Raw genomic sequence first — 20,480 nt, forward strand, 5'->3', positions numbered from 1 at the left:
TTGGTTTTGGCCGTTGTTATTCGTTTACTCACAAAAGAGGAAATATAACGATACACAGATAAAAAAAAATTGCAGAGAAAGACAGTGGGAAAAACACATGGGTTTCGTATGTGTTCTTAAAGTGTCTACTTTGTGTTGCCGCAAAAATTAACGGATAAATCTAGGCTTCCTTCAGTCACAACAGAAGATATAGGGAACGATAGTGGGGAAAACACGGGCTTTGTATGTATGATTAAAGTATGTGTTTTGGGTGTTTAAGGTGCGCTATTGTAAGTTCGGGTTGTGTTTCAGTGCGTAGGGTGCGCGATTTCTGTACTTAACGTGCATCATTTTAAAACTCCAGGAGCGTGTTTAGCGTTAAAAATGTGGTGAAAATAAACGATTCACAGTTAAAAAAAAATTGCAGAAAAAAGACAATTGGGAAAAAAAATTAGTTCCGTATGTGTCCTTAAAGTGTCTGGTCTGTATTTTTGCAAAAATAAACGAAAAAATCTAGGTTTCCTTCAGTCACAACAGAAGAAATGTAACTATAAACAAAAAAGATACAGGGAACGACTGTGGGGAAAAAACATAGGCTTTGTATGTATGATTAAGGTATGTGGTTTGGGCAGTTAAGGTGTGCCATTGTAAAACAGAAGGTGCCTGGTTTCTGTTCGTAACGTGTTGTGTTTCAGTGCGTAAGGTGCGCGGTTTGTATACTTAACATGTATCATTTTAAAACTCCAAGTGTGTGATTTGCGTTATGAAGGTCGTCTGCTCCTGCGGTTATAATAACTAAAGAAATGTTTAAAAAAAAAAAAAAAAAACAAAACAAAAAAAAACAAAAAAACAAAATACATTGTGGATAAAACATGCGATCACCATGCATGCCTAATGTGAGGAATTTTAAAAGTTTAGGTACATTGGTTGTGGTGTTAAAGGGCATTGTTCTTGTGCGTGAGGAACATGGTTGATGCAGACAGTGGGGATAAAACATAGCCTTTCTATGTATCTTTAAGGTACATGATTTGTGTACTTAAAAGTGCACCATTGTAAAACACAAGGTGTGGGGTTTTTGTTCTATACGTGATGCGTTTGGTACGCAAGGTGCATGGTTTGTGGACTTCACGTGCGTCATTTTAAACTTTCAGGTAAGTAGTTTGTGTTATGAAGATTGTCTGCTTCTGTGTTTATAGTAACTAAAGACATGTAAGGATAATAAAAAACAAACAAACAAGAAAATACACTGCCGAGAAAACATGCGTCGATTATGGTGTTAAAGGGCGTTGTTGTTGGAGATTAAGTTTTGAGGAGTGGTTTTCTACCAATCTTAGGGGAAAGGTGGAGTCCAGAGTAAAAAGAAATTGGAATATCTTCTTTGCTATTACCATGTGGTGGTTATGGAAATGGCATAATGAAGTTGCTTTCGGGGGCCAAGAAAAAGAGCTGCAACACAAGATTGAGTGGTTAAGAATCCAGGAAATGGAGATTAACAGGGCTTTCGCTAGATCATCCAGTTTAGGAAATCCCCAAGGGAGATACGTGGAGAGACAAATTCGTTGGAAGGGACAGACCGAATCTCCTCTAATTCTCAATATTGATGGCGCTTTTAGGGGAGTGGACACGTTAGCAGGTGGGGGCGCTGTACTAAGAGACAGAAATGGCAATTGGATTGAGGGTTGCTCATTCTCCTTCCAAGCTTGGAATCCGTTGGAAGCTGAATTCAGAGCGCTGGAGTTGGCACTTCGATGGATGGAATCCATAGGAACCTTAAACTTGGAAGTTCAGATTGATTGTAAAGATGTTAAGGAGGCTCTTAATGACGACAACGATAGCGATCACCATAAGGGAACTATAAAGAGACGATGCAGAGATTTACTCTGTAGAGGTGGTAACATCGAGTTAGTGCATGTTTTCCGTGAACAGAATTCTGTTGCGGACTTTTTGGCTACGGTAGCTGCTAACAGGAAGGAGCCTTGTATTATTTTTGCTTCCCCTCCCCCTGACTGTGAAACTTTGGTTTGTAAGGATCAAATGGGAGCTGTGAGCGATCGTCTCATGCTTGAGACGGAGTAGGCTGTTTTGTTTTTCTATCCCTTCAGCCTGGGGTGTCCCCCCTCCCGTTTGTAGTTTCAAAAAAAAGGGCGTTGTTGTTGTGCCTAAGGAGAGTGGTTGGCGCAGACTGAGGGGAAAAAACTTGGGCTTCATTTATATGGCTAAGGTACGTGATTTGTGTACTTAAAGTACGTACACCATTGTACGTGGAACTTGTCTAAGATTTTCCCTAATAATATATATTATATATTATATATTATATATTATATATTAGGGCCTTAATTAAGTGGTGCAAGTTGACTAGGCTTATTAAGTGGTCTGGTTGGACTTAATAACTAGTAGTTGTTAGTCAACCAAACTCTGTGCCTAATATAATCCTGGATTGATGGGATACAGGATGTTGGATGTTAGCACATTCAGTTACGGTACTCAGACTGCTCAGTAGACACCAATACACCATCTAGGGTTCTGAGTCAGGTCTGAGGCAAAACATGGCTAACGGTCTACCGTTAAGAGGCAACACAACATCAACTATGGCTGGAGATCTACATGGCTACGCTTCCGCTATCATACGAGGTCAGGTTTCTCGTATACTATGGTTTATTATAGTTAGACTATTGTATATCTAACATTTGGTATCAGAGCCTTTATAATCTCTGCCTGGTTGATTATTATTGCCTTAATCAACATTAATTTTTATATATACATCGAGTTTGTATATGTTTGTATGTTGGAATTTAAATCCATATTAAGCACAAAATTAGATTGAAATATATTATTGCCTGTGTACAAATGTGTATACTGTGTCGTGTATATATATTTTCTTTTGAATCTATGAGTATCATATATATATTTTTTGATTAATTATATATGAAAATTTGAGCTTGTTTGCCAATTTTGGGAACTTGGGAACCACAATTGTTGGTGAGTGTTGTTGGGCACTACATGTAGCACCGTCCTTGATGGCCGGAGAAACAAAGCTACATAAGAAAAAATGTAGGGACGGTGCGAATTGCAGCTTTTTGACGCTGCATGGCTTCTGGCTAATCCAATTAATATAATGAGCATCACCGTGGGGCGATGCATGAAGTTACTGTCCGGCGAAAGTGTGTGTGGCTTCGTTCAGACTTCAGTTTGTCAATTCTTCTCCGAACAGAGCCGTCCAGATGGTCAACTCTTCGTTGCCTTAGATGAACGGCTAAGGAGAGGTTACCAAACCATTATGTTGAATTTCTAAAGAAGACGGAAGTGCATTAAGATAAGTTTGCGTCATTAAGGTAATTATCATTATTATTAGTATTTATTTTACCATATTAGTATTTGCCTTAATTAATATTATATATTAATTTTGGTAAATGGAAATTATTTAGTTTCAAATTGCCATATTTATATTATCTTAATTAATATTGTATATTATTTAGGCAAATGGTAAAATTAAAGTATGGTAATTGCTTGTTTTGGAATATTAATGCCCTTTAGTTTCTTCTTAATTCTGGCATTAAATTCATAATTAAATTATTATTCATTTTTTGGGCAAATATTAAGTTTTAAAGTTGATATTTGAATTTTAATTTAATGTTGAGGTTTATATTAAATTGCTTTAAGTATTGCAATTTATTTAAGATATATGGGTTAATAATATATTAATATGCAAATTCAAGCATGCTACATATATTCATAAATTATTGTTATTGTTATACATTCATAATAGTATGCATTAAGGTTGGATTTAGCATATTATTAACTCATAAATTCATTTTTAAATATCATTCAATTTTGGATCCTTAGGTCAATTTTAGATATTATGACCTACTAAAGTAGCTTGTTTTGGTTTCCCCTTAATTTTTGAGCACATTCTAGTTTTATGTGTCTTTGGACTTTAGAACCTATTTTTGAACAAGCTATTTGGGACCTATCTTGGGTCATTAAAGTATGGATCTCATTATTTTGATTGATATTTAAATAATAATTGTAGCTCTTTTTATAACATGTTTATTAAGTTTTAATTATTACTAACTACCATATTTTGGTATTCATCGTTGGTAATAATATTAAGTTTTGGGTCTATTTCAGTACTTAGACCATTTTTTTATTCATGTTATAATTCACTTGGGTCATTGAGGTTTATGTGCCTAATTTGAGTGATTAAGTGCTATAATTATTGTTTTGGCATGTTTAGAGACATTAAGGATTTAATTGTTATTTTGGCCATTAAGAACTATTACTATTGTTTAAGTTGATTAAATTTTTAATCTATCAATAGTTTTTCAGGGCCTTAATAATAATATTAAGTCTTTAATTTTATGGCAAAAGCAATATAGTTGGTATATTGTCTATATAATGGTAATTTGGTTATTACCTTAACTTCAGTCTCCCTAAGTATCATAATAGTCATGATTACTTATTATGTGGTAAAATTGAGATTAGTATTTGACATCCCTTAATTACAATTTTGCCACTTATTAAGCTAAATTCGGCATTATTAATTACTGTTATTAAGTTTAGGGGCTAATCTCATTTTATTACTTTTCATAATAATTATCATTTCATGGTAATCTGCTATATTTGGTACGTTGCATGATTACCACTTCATTTTACATGACTATTAATGTTGGTAATTAAGTCCTACCAATAAATTTTTTAACGTAACATTGGACGCTGCATCGAGTTTATTGACACCGATAGTGAAGATTGGGAAAATTCTGGAGTTTTTCTTCTCTTGTGGATCATCATCGTTGTTAGCGCAATGGAGAGATGCGGTTTGCATCATTAAGGTTAGCCATTAATTATCTTTTGCGGTTATTTTTTATAATTAGTGCTACAGTTATAATTAAACCGCTAATTTGGACTAGTCACATATTTTATCTTTAGAAAAAGGAAAACAATTAAAGGTGCATTACCATACTTTGATTTGTCGTTATTATTAATGTTAATAGTGATTATAATGTTACTTATTACTATTAATAATTAATGATTAATGATGACATTAGTATTTTTATATGGTATTCAGATGTGTACCTTGAACTGTTTCCAAATAAACTTATGTGACAATACTCCAGTTCAGAAAATAATTTTCTGGACATTAATATTTTTCGGACTTCAAATTTTATTAACATTTCAAAATTTTATCCAAAAATATTTATAAGTGTTAGCGGTTTTAACCATTGTTTTTCCATATTTAGTCTCCTACATACATAATGTGGTAATATTATTATGACTATTTATTGCTATTTTGGTTATTTGCAATTATGCAATTCATAATAATAATATTATTATCTGGGTTATGGAGAGTGATTTTGAATCAATTTAGTAATTTTGGAAAAACATATTTTCTAGGCAATTGACTTTTGCCATTAATTCCATAATTCATTTAGTTCTTGGAATTATGATTTTAGTTCTGATTGCCCATGTTTGGTTAAGTATGAATAAATGAATATTTTGTTTAAATTCATATCCTTTAGTTGGTTCATACTCTTTAGATTGTTTTATGCATTCAATCACATTAAGTGCATAATATTAAGTTTAATTATGCAATTAGGGTTTGTGAGATTTTGATTTACAAATGCTAGCATATCCTTTTGGTTTGATATTGTTTGAATTTGTAAATACAGTTATTTCTCATAAATTTGATCTTTATGCATTAAAACATTTTACCATGGGCTTACAGTTTAAAAATTCAAAGTATATATCCAGTACATTATTATTCAAAATGTTGGGTCTCTTTTGGTTTGGACTCATCGGTGTTTGAATATTAAGTTTATATTTTAAAATCTCATATTGTAAATTGCTTTAAGTTATGCAATTTATTTCGAATATATGAGTTTAATGTTTAATTTTATGCATATTTGTCCTAAGCATAATATTCTGTTTTAAATTATGCAATTTTATTATGCCTTTAGCAATGCATACTTTGAGATGGAATTATATTAGTTCCTATTTAAGTTGGACTTATGCATAAACTTTAGTCGCGGTAGTGCCTGAATTTAAGCACATTTAGTCCGCTAATTTAGTTCACCATTTAAGCTTTAATCATGGGTGAACCATACAGTTTACCGGTATATACCTTACAGTTTTAGGTTCATACCCTCAAACAGTTATACATTAAGTATATATATATGAATTGGGGAGACATACTAGTTTTAATGGCCATGATTTAAGAACATCTTGTGCCACTAGTCTCCTTAAATTGATACTCTATTTAAGGAATTGGTTTTCAGTGAGACTTTGTCTCTAACTGCCTTTTCTAGGGGTATATTTAGATTTTCCCATCACAATCTGGTATAATCTATTTGTCAAAATTTTAAGTATTCCTTGCCAATGTGATTTGATTTCGGTTCATTAAAGAATAGTCAAAGCATCTTTAATTTACTAAAGTCTCTTAAGTTTTCAATCTTGGTTAATTAAGGAATAGCTACAACATATTCAGCTACCTAAGATTATTAAGTTTTAATCACATAAAGTTTAGGCAAGAATTTGATAATTGTCTAGTGATCTTATAATTTTAATTTGGTTTTGGAGTAGCCACACCATCCTCAATCTGTTAAAATTATATATTAAGCGGTTTATTTTGATCACATAAAGTTTTGGACATATCATTTGTGATTAATTGTATGTAATATGATGAAATTTAGCCCACAGGCAATTTCGTTATATTTGTATAATTAATCAGGATGAAATACTTGACTACGGTCATAATTTAGCCCACAGGCAATTATGTATCGGAATGTAGTTTAATAGTTTTATCAGTGAAGATAGAAATAAATCAATTTATTTACTTTATGGTTATTTGTAAATAATTTCCAATTCTATCATGAAGTTTAATTTTATGATGTAAACTTTAGATCATATTTCTTAATTTGCCCACAGGGATTAAGAAAATGAACATGATCTCTTTAAGTTTTTTATCATAATGATAGCAATGAATCTTATTGACTAAAACTTTGGCCTACAGGCAGGTTTTATGTCATTTGGTCAATCGTTATACCATACACCACGTTGCACGTAGGTCTATGCGCCTACATGCAAAACGGTGGCGTTTTAATATTACTCCGTTAGTGGACATTTGACGGGACGGGCGCCTCTCCGTCCGTCCAATCACATTTAAAATATATATATATATATATATATATATATATATATATATATATATATATATATATATATATCAAACCTTTCTTCTTCACGAAGCCTTTCAATTACCACTCCCTGCAATTCAAAAACGATCACATTTTTTCCGCGAACTACGCCAAAAACCGCAAAAACTTCACCACATTCTTCTGCAAAAAGGCATATAACATCGCAAAGATACAAGTAAGCATAACTACTATTACTTCTCATTCCAAACATTCATGCTATTACTTCATTGTGTTAATACAGCAACGATACCTAGGGTTACATATTACTTGGACTTGTGTATATTCTGGTATAAGATTATGTACATTACTGTTTTCAGGTCCTATGCCTTATCATTGATAACCGCTATTTTTATACTCCACATTATGTGTATTCCTGATATATGTTATGTGTATTCATGGTATATGTTATGTATATTCATTCATTATATTATGTACATTGGTGTTCTCAGTTGCTATACCTCATCATAGATAGTCATTATTCTTCTATTCCAAAATTATGTGTATCCTGGTTATATGTTATGTGTATTTCTTCATAGCATTATGTACATTACACATTTGCATCCCTGCAAACTTCTCAATCCCAGTATATTGTCTGTCTGGTGTTAATATTAGTGTTACCTAATACTTAAAACTGTTATTATGTGTATTATGTTATTATGTCAACTAGGGTTACATATTACTTATACTTGTGTTTATTCTGATATAATATTAAGTACATTAATGTTCTCAGTTCCTATACCTCATCATAGATAACCATTTTTCTTATATTCAACATTATGTGTATCCTAGTTATATATTATGTGTATTCATTCATTAGATTATGTACATTGTATATTTGCACCCCTGTAAAATTCTCAATCCCAATCTACTGCCTGTTTGGTGTTAATATTAGTGTTACATATTCCTTATATTTGTATTTATGTGTATTGTGTTGTTACAGATATGTCAACCCCTACACCCACTAATCCCCGGAGATCTCCCAAAAAAAGGAATGTTGCACCTACATCAAAACCTACAACCACGTCTGATCCTACACTACTACAAATTGCCAGAGAGGGTAAACGAAAGAAAAATACCGCTGCTTCGTCAAAGGGTGCTGAAACATGTTCTGAATCACCAAGTGTTGAAACCAGTACAAATGCCAGTGATGCCCCCAAACAGCCTGCTGCCAAAAACAAAAGAAAACCCATGCCAGTGCAGCTGCTGAACCTGCCAAAAAACAAAAGAAAACCCATGCCAGTGCAGCTGCTGAACCTGCCAAAGCCCCAAAGAGCATAAGAAGTAATGAAAAACAGAAGAGGAGAAAACCAAGAAACAATAATTATTTATCTGTACGGACCTCCCCAAAGCAGCTCCGTGCACTCGTCAGTAGTCTGAGCCCAGAACAACACCAAGCTGTTCGAGATATGGGATTTGGATCCCTTTTAAATGCAACACTGTCCTTGTGTGATTGTGAACTTTTGAGATACCTTCTAGAGCGCTTTGATATTGGTAGATGCTCAATACATCTGGAAGAGGAGGAGCTCCTTCTAGGAGATGATGATGTACAGAAAACACTTGGCATCCCCAGAGGCCAACAGACTGTTGTGGAGGCTGAAATAACAAGCAAGGACCCACAGTTCACTGGCTTGGTTGCACTTTGGAGACAGCGGTGGGGAGTGAAGACAGGCACACCAACTACAAGCCAGATGCTGAATGGCATTATTGAGAGGCGTGATCATGGAGACATGTTCAAACGTGACTTCATAATCTATGTTGTTTCCACATTGATAAGAGGCTTCAAGAACATGTTCTGCAACTACAGGCTCCTGTATTCACTGCAAGATGTCAGCAAGATCCAAGACTTCAACTGGTGTGCTTACACGATACGATCTCTTGTTGACACCACCACAACATGGAGGGGCAAACGTGATGCAACCTTCACTGGTCCTGCAACTTTCCTGATGGTATGCACTCTGTATATTGACCTATAACCTTATGTGTATTCATGATATACATTATGTACATTGTAGGCTATAATTATGTACATCTTTTAATAACTTTATGTGTATCCTACTCTGCCAACCTAAACATAAACTGATACTGATTTTGAATGGTTTATCTTCTTCTTTTTTTTTTTTTTTCTTTTTGTTTTGTTTCTCTATTTGAAGCTGGCATACCTAGACAAAGTGCAGGTTAGAGGAGAAATAGTCAGAAAGAGAATTCCCACCATCACTTCATGGACTTCAAGTGATTTGAGGGCAAGGGTCAAGGTTGAAAGAGACATAGGCGGCTTTGGAAAGGGCAAAGTCGTTGAATATATCCCAGATGCTCATCAGCCACCACCTCCTCAACTGCCACCGCCCCGTGAACTGCCACAAGGTCAGGAAGTTGAAAAGGTCACCACCGCATTAAAAAAGATGACCACGAGCATTATGGAGTTCGGTGAGGTCATGGCAGGTGTTGGGGCAAACACCTCTGTTGTTGAGATTATAAAAAATGTGTTCAGCAACTTATCTGCCACTGCCAACCTCACCCCAAGCCCGAACCCAACCCCACCGGAAAATTTACTGCGAGATGATGATATCTACAACCAACCCAGTTTCTTGGATGCGGTTGCTGAACTTAAAGCGGCATTCCTGGCAACATTGAAGAACATGACAACTGCTGACATACCCGCACCAACTTTTAATCTCCTGACGCCAACTAGCCGTGACGCTACTCCCGAAGAGGCCCCAAGAAATGCAACTCCACCTGAAACAACACCACCTCCACCCGAACCCACATCTGAACCCCGAGCAGCAACTCTATCAGCATCACCCACCACACCACCACCACAAACAACCGAAGGAAATACAGCAGCAGCAGCACTTACCCCAAGTGCAACACTCTTGGAGAATATCGTTGATGACATAGCTGATGGTTCACCCCAATCACTACCAGCAACTGAACAGAAAACTCCAGAACAAATTGAATTTGATAGGTAAAACTCACATATCACTTAACAGTATCCTAATGTGCATTTATCCTTGTTAATTATTTAATCATGTTGTTATGCCTACTGCTTAACACATTAAAACATGTTCGTAATTACTTTTCTGTCTCTACAAAGCATCATTGCTGAATCTGAAGATGATGTTGAAGATGTCAATGTCCGGAAGAGGCCACAGCGAAAGTTCAAAAACCTCCCTCTGGCTTGTCGATCCCCGTACTGGACAAGCAACATTTCAAAGCTCAAGAATGTTTCCGCCAGGGAAAAACTGATCTCAGACTATGCATTCCTGCCATCAGATGAAACTGAGTACCCTTCTTAGTATGTATTTCATTTATAACTTGTTATAACAGATGCTTTCAGTTGATATACCACATTATGTGTATTCATGATATTTGTTATGTGTATTCATGATATATGTTATGTGTATTCATTCATAATATTATGTACATTGGTGTTCTCAGTTGATATACCACATTATGTGTATTCCTGATATATGTTATGTGTATTCATGGTATATGTTATGTGTATCATTCATAATATTATGTACATTGGTGTATCCTGGTTATATGTTATGTGTATTACTTCATGACATTATATTACTTTAAATTGTGAAATGTTTATTTTGTAATATCAACTTGTTTTGTTTGTTTCCAGTGAAATGTTGTTTTCTACCCATGATCTGTTTGCAACGAGGGAGGACATTGCAACATTGGCAGATGGACAACTAGCTACAAATATCCTGCAAATCTGGGCACACAGATTGACGGTGCTTGATATGAAAAGATCAATTGATCAACCAAAAAGGATCTTCTTCTCGGAAGCTGCTTACGTAAGTACACATCTAGAACTAACGCATTTTTTAAAACAATGTACTATATGACACACAACATCTTCTTTACAGATGACGCTTGAAAATGTTGAAATAAAAGCAAGGAATATGGATATAGGTGACTTCTGTGCAAATATCGACTACCAGTTGAGGGGGACTGCAATTGATATCACAGATGCAAGTCTTGTAAGTAAAACAAAAATATATATATATATATATATATATATATATATATATATATATATATATATATATATATATATATATATATATATATATATATATGAATTCTAAGATTATTGAATTTATGTCTGTATTTGACACAGTTTGTTAAATACCTTTTAATTATTCATTTCAGGTTTTCTTTACAATCTTGAGGCACAATCACTACTACTTGATGTGCTTTAACATCCCCAAGTCAAAACTTCAGATCATTGATAACAAGTTAATGCCCAAGGGAATACCAAATACGAACAGATATGAGAACTGCCCGGCTAAGTTGGTAAGATAAACTAATACTCCTATTAAATATCTATACCCTATAGTTTAATATTTACATTACTTAAATTAATTAAACACTGCAATTACTATAATGTGCAGAAAACAGCTTTCTACAAATACCTCCAATCGAAGAAAAACCCCCTTGCAAGAAAAGTGAAGAATATCGAAGCTGAGTGCATTCACATGCCATGGCAAGATGAAGAGAACACAACAGATTGTGGTGTGTATTGCATGCGCCACATGGAAACTTACAAAGGGACTTCAGTAGACAAATGGGAAACTGGTTTCGTAGGAGGTGATAGTGATGTAAGTAATAATCAACTTTGTTCTACATTACACATGTTATCTCTTGTTTCTTCTAATTTTAACATGTATCTTTTGTTTACTGTAGGCTGCTTTCATTACATCGCTTAGAGCAAAATATGCAGCAAACATCATCATGTGGAAGAAAAACATATACATGGAAACAGTCATGCAATCAGCAAGGGACAACTACAAGAAAGAGAAGTGAAACTACTAACCACAATCTGTAAAAATCAGTTCTGCTAATCCAAACACATGATTACTTGTATTTTTTGGTTCAATTTCTAGAAGTTTCAGTTGATAAACAATTATCAGAAATTTGTATATGCTCCTTTTGGTAATCCAATCTAATGTTTACTTGTATTCTATATTTTTCATATTCCTCAATATGGTTTTGTGCATAATCAATGCATATACTACACAAACTGTGAACTATCAAAAATTGTACATAATCATATGAAGTAATACACATAACCCATATAATGAATACACATAAACTTTCAAACAGTGCACATACTACTAAAAAAAGTCTAACAAATAATTTGTTTCTGCTAATATATATAATCAAACATCCTACTGAATGTAAACATGTACATAATACACATATGACCAAGCATATCATTTTCCTATACTGATAACTGCAAATCTAAAAAAGAAATGTACATAAATAAATAAAAGTAATTAACACAAATAAAAATGTACATAATCATATGAAGTAATACACATAAAGTATATAAGGAATACACATAAGATATATAATTAATACACATAAACTTTTAAAACAGCACATATCATAATAAAAGTCTATTTTATTACTGCTGAGTTATGTGATTTAACATCGTTCTGTACGTGATACATATTACTACGATGATTAGCACTAACATGTGCTTTAATTATCATCCATGCTTGACATTGTGCTAACGTGACAAAAACTAGAACCTCCGGAACTTGGGTGCACAAGATATCCATCGCCTGCAATATTTAAAATATCACCCTCAACTTGAGACTGAATAGCAGATTTTATTTTGGAAGCAACCATATTTGCAAGATGCTTCCGTCCCCTTGCTTTGTTATATTTCTTTGAGATAACGCTGCTCACCCTCCAATTCCGCAACCCTTTCATCTGCCTAGTAGATGGATCCTTTATAACACCACTTGTCGATCCTATGTCACAATCTTCAAATAAACTGCCACCACATTCAGCTTCAAGTCTTCTCTTTGCATCTGCAATTAATTCTTCACAAATCTTCCGTCCTTCGATATTTTCCTGACTATAAACAGCAAGCCTCTGAAATTTCCTAATGATTTCTAATAACCAAACAGAAGATGCACCATTACCACTATCAACTCTAGACATTATATCAACATTATCAACTTCAACAACTTTTTTAGTCCACCTCTTCAAAATATACTTCTCGAGGACTTCAGAAACACAATGCACATTTAGAATGCGTAAACAATGACAACACAAAATCCCCAATTCAGTAAACAACTTGCAAATACATCCAATGTCCATTTGTCTACTGTTAAACACCACTTCATGCCTAATAATATCAACATCAGGCCTCCAGACATGATACTTATACACACCATCTTCCAACATCACACACTCTTGGTAGCATGATCCACCTTTCAAAAATTGTTCTTCAAACAAATAGTATATCTCAATTGTATAAATTTCCCTAGCATGCAACAGAATCTTAACATTATCCATCACCATTGTGGGTACACCTTGTGAACACCGAACATCTTCCCCATTCTCTCTACTTCTCCACTCTGATATGACCCCAACAAAAGAGTTATAAAAATCACACAAACCAGATGTCTTGGACAACCTTCTAGAAATAGAGTGATTGGTGGTCTCACTCCTTTGAGAAGATAAAATCCCATCCGAAAAATAATCTTTATTAAAAGCAGGACACCATTTTTCTCTACACCCATACAACTTTTCAATCCAGTGATTATTGTGACATTTATATGTTGTAACCATCCTGAAATAACATGCCATAGATATATTAAATTAAACCTACAAGCATGTCAGTATATAACATACAGAACAGACTAATGTACAAAATCTTATACATGAATACACATAAACTATCAAACAGATACACATAAACTTGATCCAGAAAAATAATTCTGTATTCTGTATAATATAATCTACAACTATTCATTCAATGATAATCCATATGTAAACTAATAATAAAAACAAACAAAAAAAAAAACAAAATAACAAAATAACAAAGCATATATCAGACACGTACCTCGTCCAGTAAAATTCAAACTCTGCCTCTGTATCCGTATACTTCAACAAGCAATTGAATATATCTAGGAAATCTTTTTTATTTCTTAACCCTTTAATGTGCTTCTTTGAGTTCTCGCCAATATGCCATATACATAGCCGATGTCGTGAACTTGGAAAAACTTGAACAATTGCAGCAGCCATAGCAGCACATTGATAAGTCATTATGCTTTGTGGACTTTTGTAATCCATAGATCTCAAAAATGTCTTAAACAACCATACAAATGACTCAATCTTCTCATTCATCAAAAAACCGCATCCAAACATAACATTCATGCAATGGTTATTCATGCCAACAAAAGGTCCACAAATCATGTCATATTTGTTAGTACGATATGTTGTATCGTGAACTAGCAAATCCCCGAACAAATCATAGTCTCTCCTCATCCGTCCATCCCTCAAAAAAAAACTACACAACCTTGACTCCAAATCCACCTCAAAATCAAAGTAAAAATCCCTTTCACTTGACTGCCTCCGTTTGAATATTTCAATCAATTTGTTTGAATCGGTACCATCCAATCTGTTCAATGCATCGGTACATAGAGAGTTATATGCATCCCTACTTGTAAACCCAACAAGTGGTGATCCCCCTGATTGTGTTTTAAGGAATCTTACACCATCTGCAACAGACACACCACTGCTCTTCAAATCAGTAAGATATGATATATGATTCCTAGACACCATCCTATATGACCTTAGAAGGTAACTCTTGCTTGGTGGAACCAATTCATGATTATGCAACTTCTCATGCTTCGAAACAATCCACATCCCATTCTCATGTAAATCGAATTGGACAAATGCACCACAACCTGTACGACCATCAATTTTAGAATAACACCCTTTTCCTGTACTCCTTTTAAATCCATCCTTCGAACAATGGAACATCTTCGTCTTCATTGTTTTTGTAGCAGAACTATATCTTTGCTTACCCCTCCTCACGCTAAAACCTACTCTAAAGGCATAATAATTATACATGTCATATGCTTCATCAACCGAACACACTGACATCCCTACCAAATCCTGATCAGCTGCAAATCACATACATTTTAACTACCCATACTGTTAATGTACATAATCCATATATACAATACACATAAACATATGGCACAATACACATAATCATTAAAATACATAAAACCTATATCGCATACTATTAATGTACATAATCGATAACTACAATACACATACACATATGGCACAATACACATAATCATAAAACCAAACAAATCAAACCATATAATACACGTACAACCTCACTGAAACAACAACTTCAAATCAAACCATACTAACATCCAAAACAACCACAATCAAACAGAAATTCTATATTAATTCTTATATAATTCAACAGCGAGTTCAATATATTCATCGTACATCAAACACAAATACAAAATAAAATCTTAAAAATCAAATACCTGGATTAGCATCCTCTGTATCTACCACTCCAACAGGATCAGTTGTATGCTCTGTCTCCGCCACATCCTGCTACGCAATCGAATCAGACATGGCTTCCATCCAACAATTGCAGAATACGACGCAAATCGAACAATCAAGTCGCTCTCGTGTTCTCTAATCCAATATGCATGATCGGCGCGACGACACCATGTCTTTAGAGCCGCTCTCTCACTTCCCTCTTCTTACCGTTTGACGGCGTTAACAGACTAATAAAAAAAAATCCGTTACATAACAATTCCATACGGCGTCGTTTTGATGCTGGGCGTACATAGCTCTATACACCGGGGTGTATGGTATAAATTGCCTCATTTGATTCTTCAACTCATTTGATAATAGTTTCATCATAAATAAAATTTTTCAGTTGGATCTAATTGAGTAAAACTTTAGTCCACAGGCAAGTTTTATGTCACTAGATTCTTCTGGCTCTTTAGTAATTGTGAAAAATATTATCATAAGGGTTTCTTAATTGGATTCAATAGAATTAAAACTTTAGCCCATATGCAAGTTTTATGTCAATAAATCCCTCAACCCATTAGATAATAATTTTATCACAATTCTTAGAATTTATAAATTTAGCTCAATTATAATTCTAAGGTTCATGGTTTGCATTGGCAAAACATGTTTTTTAGTCACTTCCCAAAATTTAGTCACTTCTATTAATTAATCCACGAATCTTACTCGGTTCTTCGGACTAACTGTAGTAAGTTACTTAATTTGACATACATCTTTTGGATTCCATTAATAAAATGTATCTTTTGAACCAAATTCTAACTTGGTTTTGGAAGGTGTATTTTTATTTTAGTATGTCCAACTATGGTGGGGAATTATATCTTCATTATTTAGTTGGGCTTTAATTGGAACCAAAAATTGATTATTTAGTATGTCCAACTAATGGTGGGGAATTATGTCTTCATTTGTTAGTTGGTCAATAAATCAATTATGAGTATGTATATTATTAAGTTCACTTTATTAATTTCGCTGAAGAATATTTTAATCAGTGGGAGTGATCATTTAGAAAAAGATCATTAAGATGCTCCACTAAAATTTATGGATTTAATTGGCTTCATACATCCTAAATTTGATTGTATGTCAAACAATAAGTCAAAAATATTCCACAAGTATTAATCTTGTATTTTTTCATATAAATTCATAAGTTCAAATTATTGAACATTTGGTTGTGCAACATATTTATGAAAATGTTGTAACCAAGGAATTTATTAGAACAAAAACATTTAATTTGTGGTGCACTGTCATTTAATAAATTCTTCAGTGATTAATAGAGTCTTTAGTTTCTTCAAAATTGATCCTGGGCCATTTCAGTTGTTAGGCTCAAAACAATTTTGTGGGACATATAAGTAAGACTCATTATGTTCAGTTCATTTAAAATGAACATTGAAGTTATTTGAGAAGTTATGGTGTATGATTAAGATTCCAAATTTATGGACTTAGACGTTTGGTTTATTGTCAAAGTTATTGGAATACTTCTGTGACTTGACTATCTTTTGGCTATTTTTGATGAGTGGGAGTGACAGACGTGTCAACTTCAAGCTCTTAGCTGTTAGAGATAGTACTTAAAGTTAACTTATAAAGAAGTCATGGAATATAGTTAGCATTATGCTAACATGAAGAGATCTCTACTTAAGGCATGCTTATAAAGTTTTAGAGATCATACAGTGTACTCTTTTGTACAATTTGGATGCGTTTTCTCCTTCAATTGTGCACATAATGTATTTTGAGAAACATCCCTTAAGGTACCGAGAATAAACATAGGGTTTGTTCATAAAGGACCTAAGTTGGAGAATTAAAATGCATGTGACCATAATGGATATTACTCTGATTAAATAGAGGACATATCACTATGATTCGTGTGTTTTGTTCTTTGATGAAGGTTGTGCTAGTACTTGCACCAAGTGGGAGAATCTAAGATTTTCCCTAATAATATATATTATATATTATATATTAGGGCTTTAATTAAGTGGTGCAAGTTGACTAGGCTTATTAAGTGGTCTGGTTGGACTTAATAACTAGTAGTTGTTAGTCAACCAAACTCTGTGCCTAATATAATCCTGGATTGATGGGATACAGGATGTTGGATGTTAGCACATTCAGTTACGGTACTCAGACTGCTCAGTAGACACCAATACACCATCTAGGGTTCTGAGTCAGGTCTGAGGCAAAACATGGCTAACGGTCTACCGTTAAGAGGCAACACAACAGGAACATCAACTATGGCTGGAGATCTACATGACTACGCTTCCGCTATCATACGAGGTCAGGTTTCTCGTATACTATGGTTTATTATAGTTAGACTATTGTATATCTAACAACTTGGTCATTGAGTGTGATTCTTGAATTCTTTTGCTTGCGAGCATATCTTTAATTATGATCTCTTGATTGATGCTTGATTTCCCTACTGTTGATTATTGTTAAATCTGTATCATCGTCTCTTGTATTGATTCCCTTGTTTAACTGTTGTTGATCGGTATGACTGAGTGAATCTCTCGATGAGTCAAATGATATGTCTATCCGCTAGTGTTGCTAAGACTATATTATGTATCCGATCCCTAAGTCTCAAAAGTGATTTTCCTTATAAACTATATTATATGGTACTTAACGGGTTGGAGTGGGTTACCGGTTGTTACGCCTTAATGTTTTTCAGGTATAGAGTAGTTTGACTCCGAGTGCGCTAGATTGAAGTCGTCGTTAGACTAGCTTTAATTACTTCCCTCTCTTAACTTAGTCGGTTTGGCCTGTGAGCCGTGACTGTTTACACACTGAGTACTTGTACTGTTTGAGTTGGATAGTTTGTTACAAGCCTGTGCATCTAAGTATGTAGCTGTGGCATAGCACCCTGTTATTGTTTACTTTAGCTTCCGCATTATGTAAATTATTATGGTTAGTTTGCCTTATTAAATTGAAATTGGTTCATAATTTTCTTAACTAGGTTTGTTCTCACTTGATTCATCAATATATATAATATATAATATATATTAATAACAAAGTATCTCAATATAAATCATTTTATAGTGATAACTGATAATATTAAATTAACCTTAAGCACCAAGTAATTAAAAATAAAAAATCTTTTATTATTATTAGTGTACGTAGTCCTATCCCTATAAGGTTTTACGTATAGTACTATCATTTCTCATCACGTTCATTCGTACTACCGCGGCGCTCAAAATATATATATATATATATATATATATATATATATATATATATATATATACTGTACTCCCTCCCTATAACCATTAATTCAATTCGATCATTATATCATCACCGTACCACTCATCGATCAGCCCTAGCTATGGACGTAGAATCATCATCTGCATGTTTGGGCATGGAAGAATTGGATCAACCCAAGCTAAGGAAAATGAAGATCATTCTAAAGTTGAAGAAAAAGATTGATGAAGTAGTAGTTCCTGGCCCTGCTGCGGTGGCAGAGAAGAATAATTCAATGAAACTGAAGTTGGAAGCCACGAAGAGGAAGTTGGAGCAAAGCTACGCTGATGAAGCCGACAAGAAAGCGAAGAAGAAGATACAACTCATTCATCATTTCCCAAAAACCAAGAATAATCTCCAGTCCCAGATGAAAGCTCTTGTCTCCGACTTCGACGGTGATGTCCGAGAAAGGCTGCTTGCAAAAATGAAGAGGCTCAAGAAGAAAAATCAAAACCTGAAACCAAACTACACTTTATATTCAAAAAAGACCTACCTTTGATCGATCCATCCATGTAACCCAAGAACTACGTGCGGCTTGATCCCAGACAAAATCTGGAGTACGTAGGCAGCCTTTAATTCGTTAAAAATTAAAGGTTCAGCTGCGATTTTAATTAATTCCTATCAAACTTATTAAGCGGTTTGGGTAGACCCATTGTACAGGGATTAGAAGCCTAGCTCTTAAAAGATGTTGTATCACCATTACAGGAATTATACAGGGATTAGATGCCTTTAAATACAGGGATTAGATGTTGTATCTTACCGCAGCTTCGATAACTCTTGCTATATGTGAATTAGGATCATCATCTATATCGCATGCATGGAGCATTTCTTGTTTGTCTTGGAATATCTGTGGGCATGCATATATTCTCTTCGTTCTTGGCACATAAGAAGGAGCTAGTATAGGTGGACAAATTGAATGAATGGGTTACATTGCTGAAACTAACAGATGGAGAACTTGGTTCAAGATCTACAAGAGGAACTTGAAATGAGAGATAGATTCATTAACTGTGAAAGAGCTTAGCTTAGCTTGCCACCGGGCTGGGGATTATGAGTCTCAAGATACATACACATAATAGTAATTGTTATAATAAATTTTTGCATTTTCATAATCTCATTTCTAAATTATTCGCATCCAATTTTCAATCTCATTTTACACAAATCAAAAGCATTATACAGTATTAGATTTGATGGTCCAATTTTTACGTGAAGGATTGTTTAAGGATTAGGGTTTAGTTGAGACGAACCTTAACTTGTTCAGCTGTTCAGAAAATTAGGTCTATGCCACATCTCTTACAGTAGCGGTCAAACATTTATTTTCCTATGTTAATTATGCACAACTTGTTGCATAAATACTTAACTCGACTATTGTTTTAAGGCATTTGTGAAAAGGTCTCTAGGTTATTCTCCCACATTCAATTATGTTTGTTGGTGAAAAATTGTAAACATTTTTGTTTTATGACCATTATATATATATATATATATATATATATATATATATATATATATATTGCTGTAAAGTGCGGCTTTTAATTGTTTAAAATGCGGGGTTCCAAGTATCAAAGTGCGTTGATGTGTGTATTAAATAACTTGCAACAAAAAGGACCGTTTCAACCGGCAAACCCTTACGTTGCACCAATTGGCGCTTTAAGGTGCACACATTTACAGTTTAAGGTGTGTTCTCTGGAACCACAATGTACCATAATACATATTTAAACAACAGGAAAA

General features: G+C 34.1%; 1 protein-coding gene and 1 long non-coding RNA gene across 2 annotated transcripts; one reads left to right on the top strand and one right to left on the bottom strand.

Moving 5' to 3' along the window:
* Positions 1-11,110: 11,110 nt before the first annotated feature.
* Positions 11,111-11,386, top strand: LOC109162591. Its single transcript, XR_002051118.1, has 2 exons — positions 11,111-11,158; positions 11,331-11,386. It is a non-coding gene; the product is annotated as an uncharacterized LOC109162591 (long non-coding RNA).
* Positions 11,387-12,665: 1,279 nt separating this feature from the next.
* LOC109162585 (protein FAR1-RELATED SEQUENCE 7-like) lies at positions 12,666-18,825 on the bottom strand. Its single transcript, XM_019311256.1, has 4 exons — positions 18,814-18,825; positions 15,491-15,557; positions 14,041-15,106; positions 12,666-13,767 (listed from the first exon to the last, which is right to left on the bottom strand). The coding sequence occupies exons 1-4, from the start codon at positions 18,823-18,825 to the stop codon at positions 12,666-12,668; spliced, it is 2,247 nt and encodes a 748-aa protein (XP_019166801.1).
* Between the last annotated feature and the right edge of the window lie 1,655 nt (positions 18,826-20,480).

This window comes from Ipomoea nil, unplaced genomic scaffold, assembly GCF_001879475.1.
Source record: "Ipomoea nil cultivar Tokyo-kokei standard unplaced genomic scaffold, Asagao_1.1 scaffold2951, whole genome shotgun sequence".
NCBI lineage: Eukaryota > Viridiplantae > Streptophyta > Magnoliopsida > Solanales > Convolvulaceae > Ipomoea > Ipomoea nil.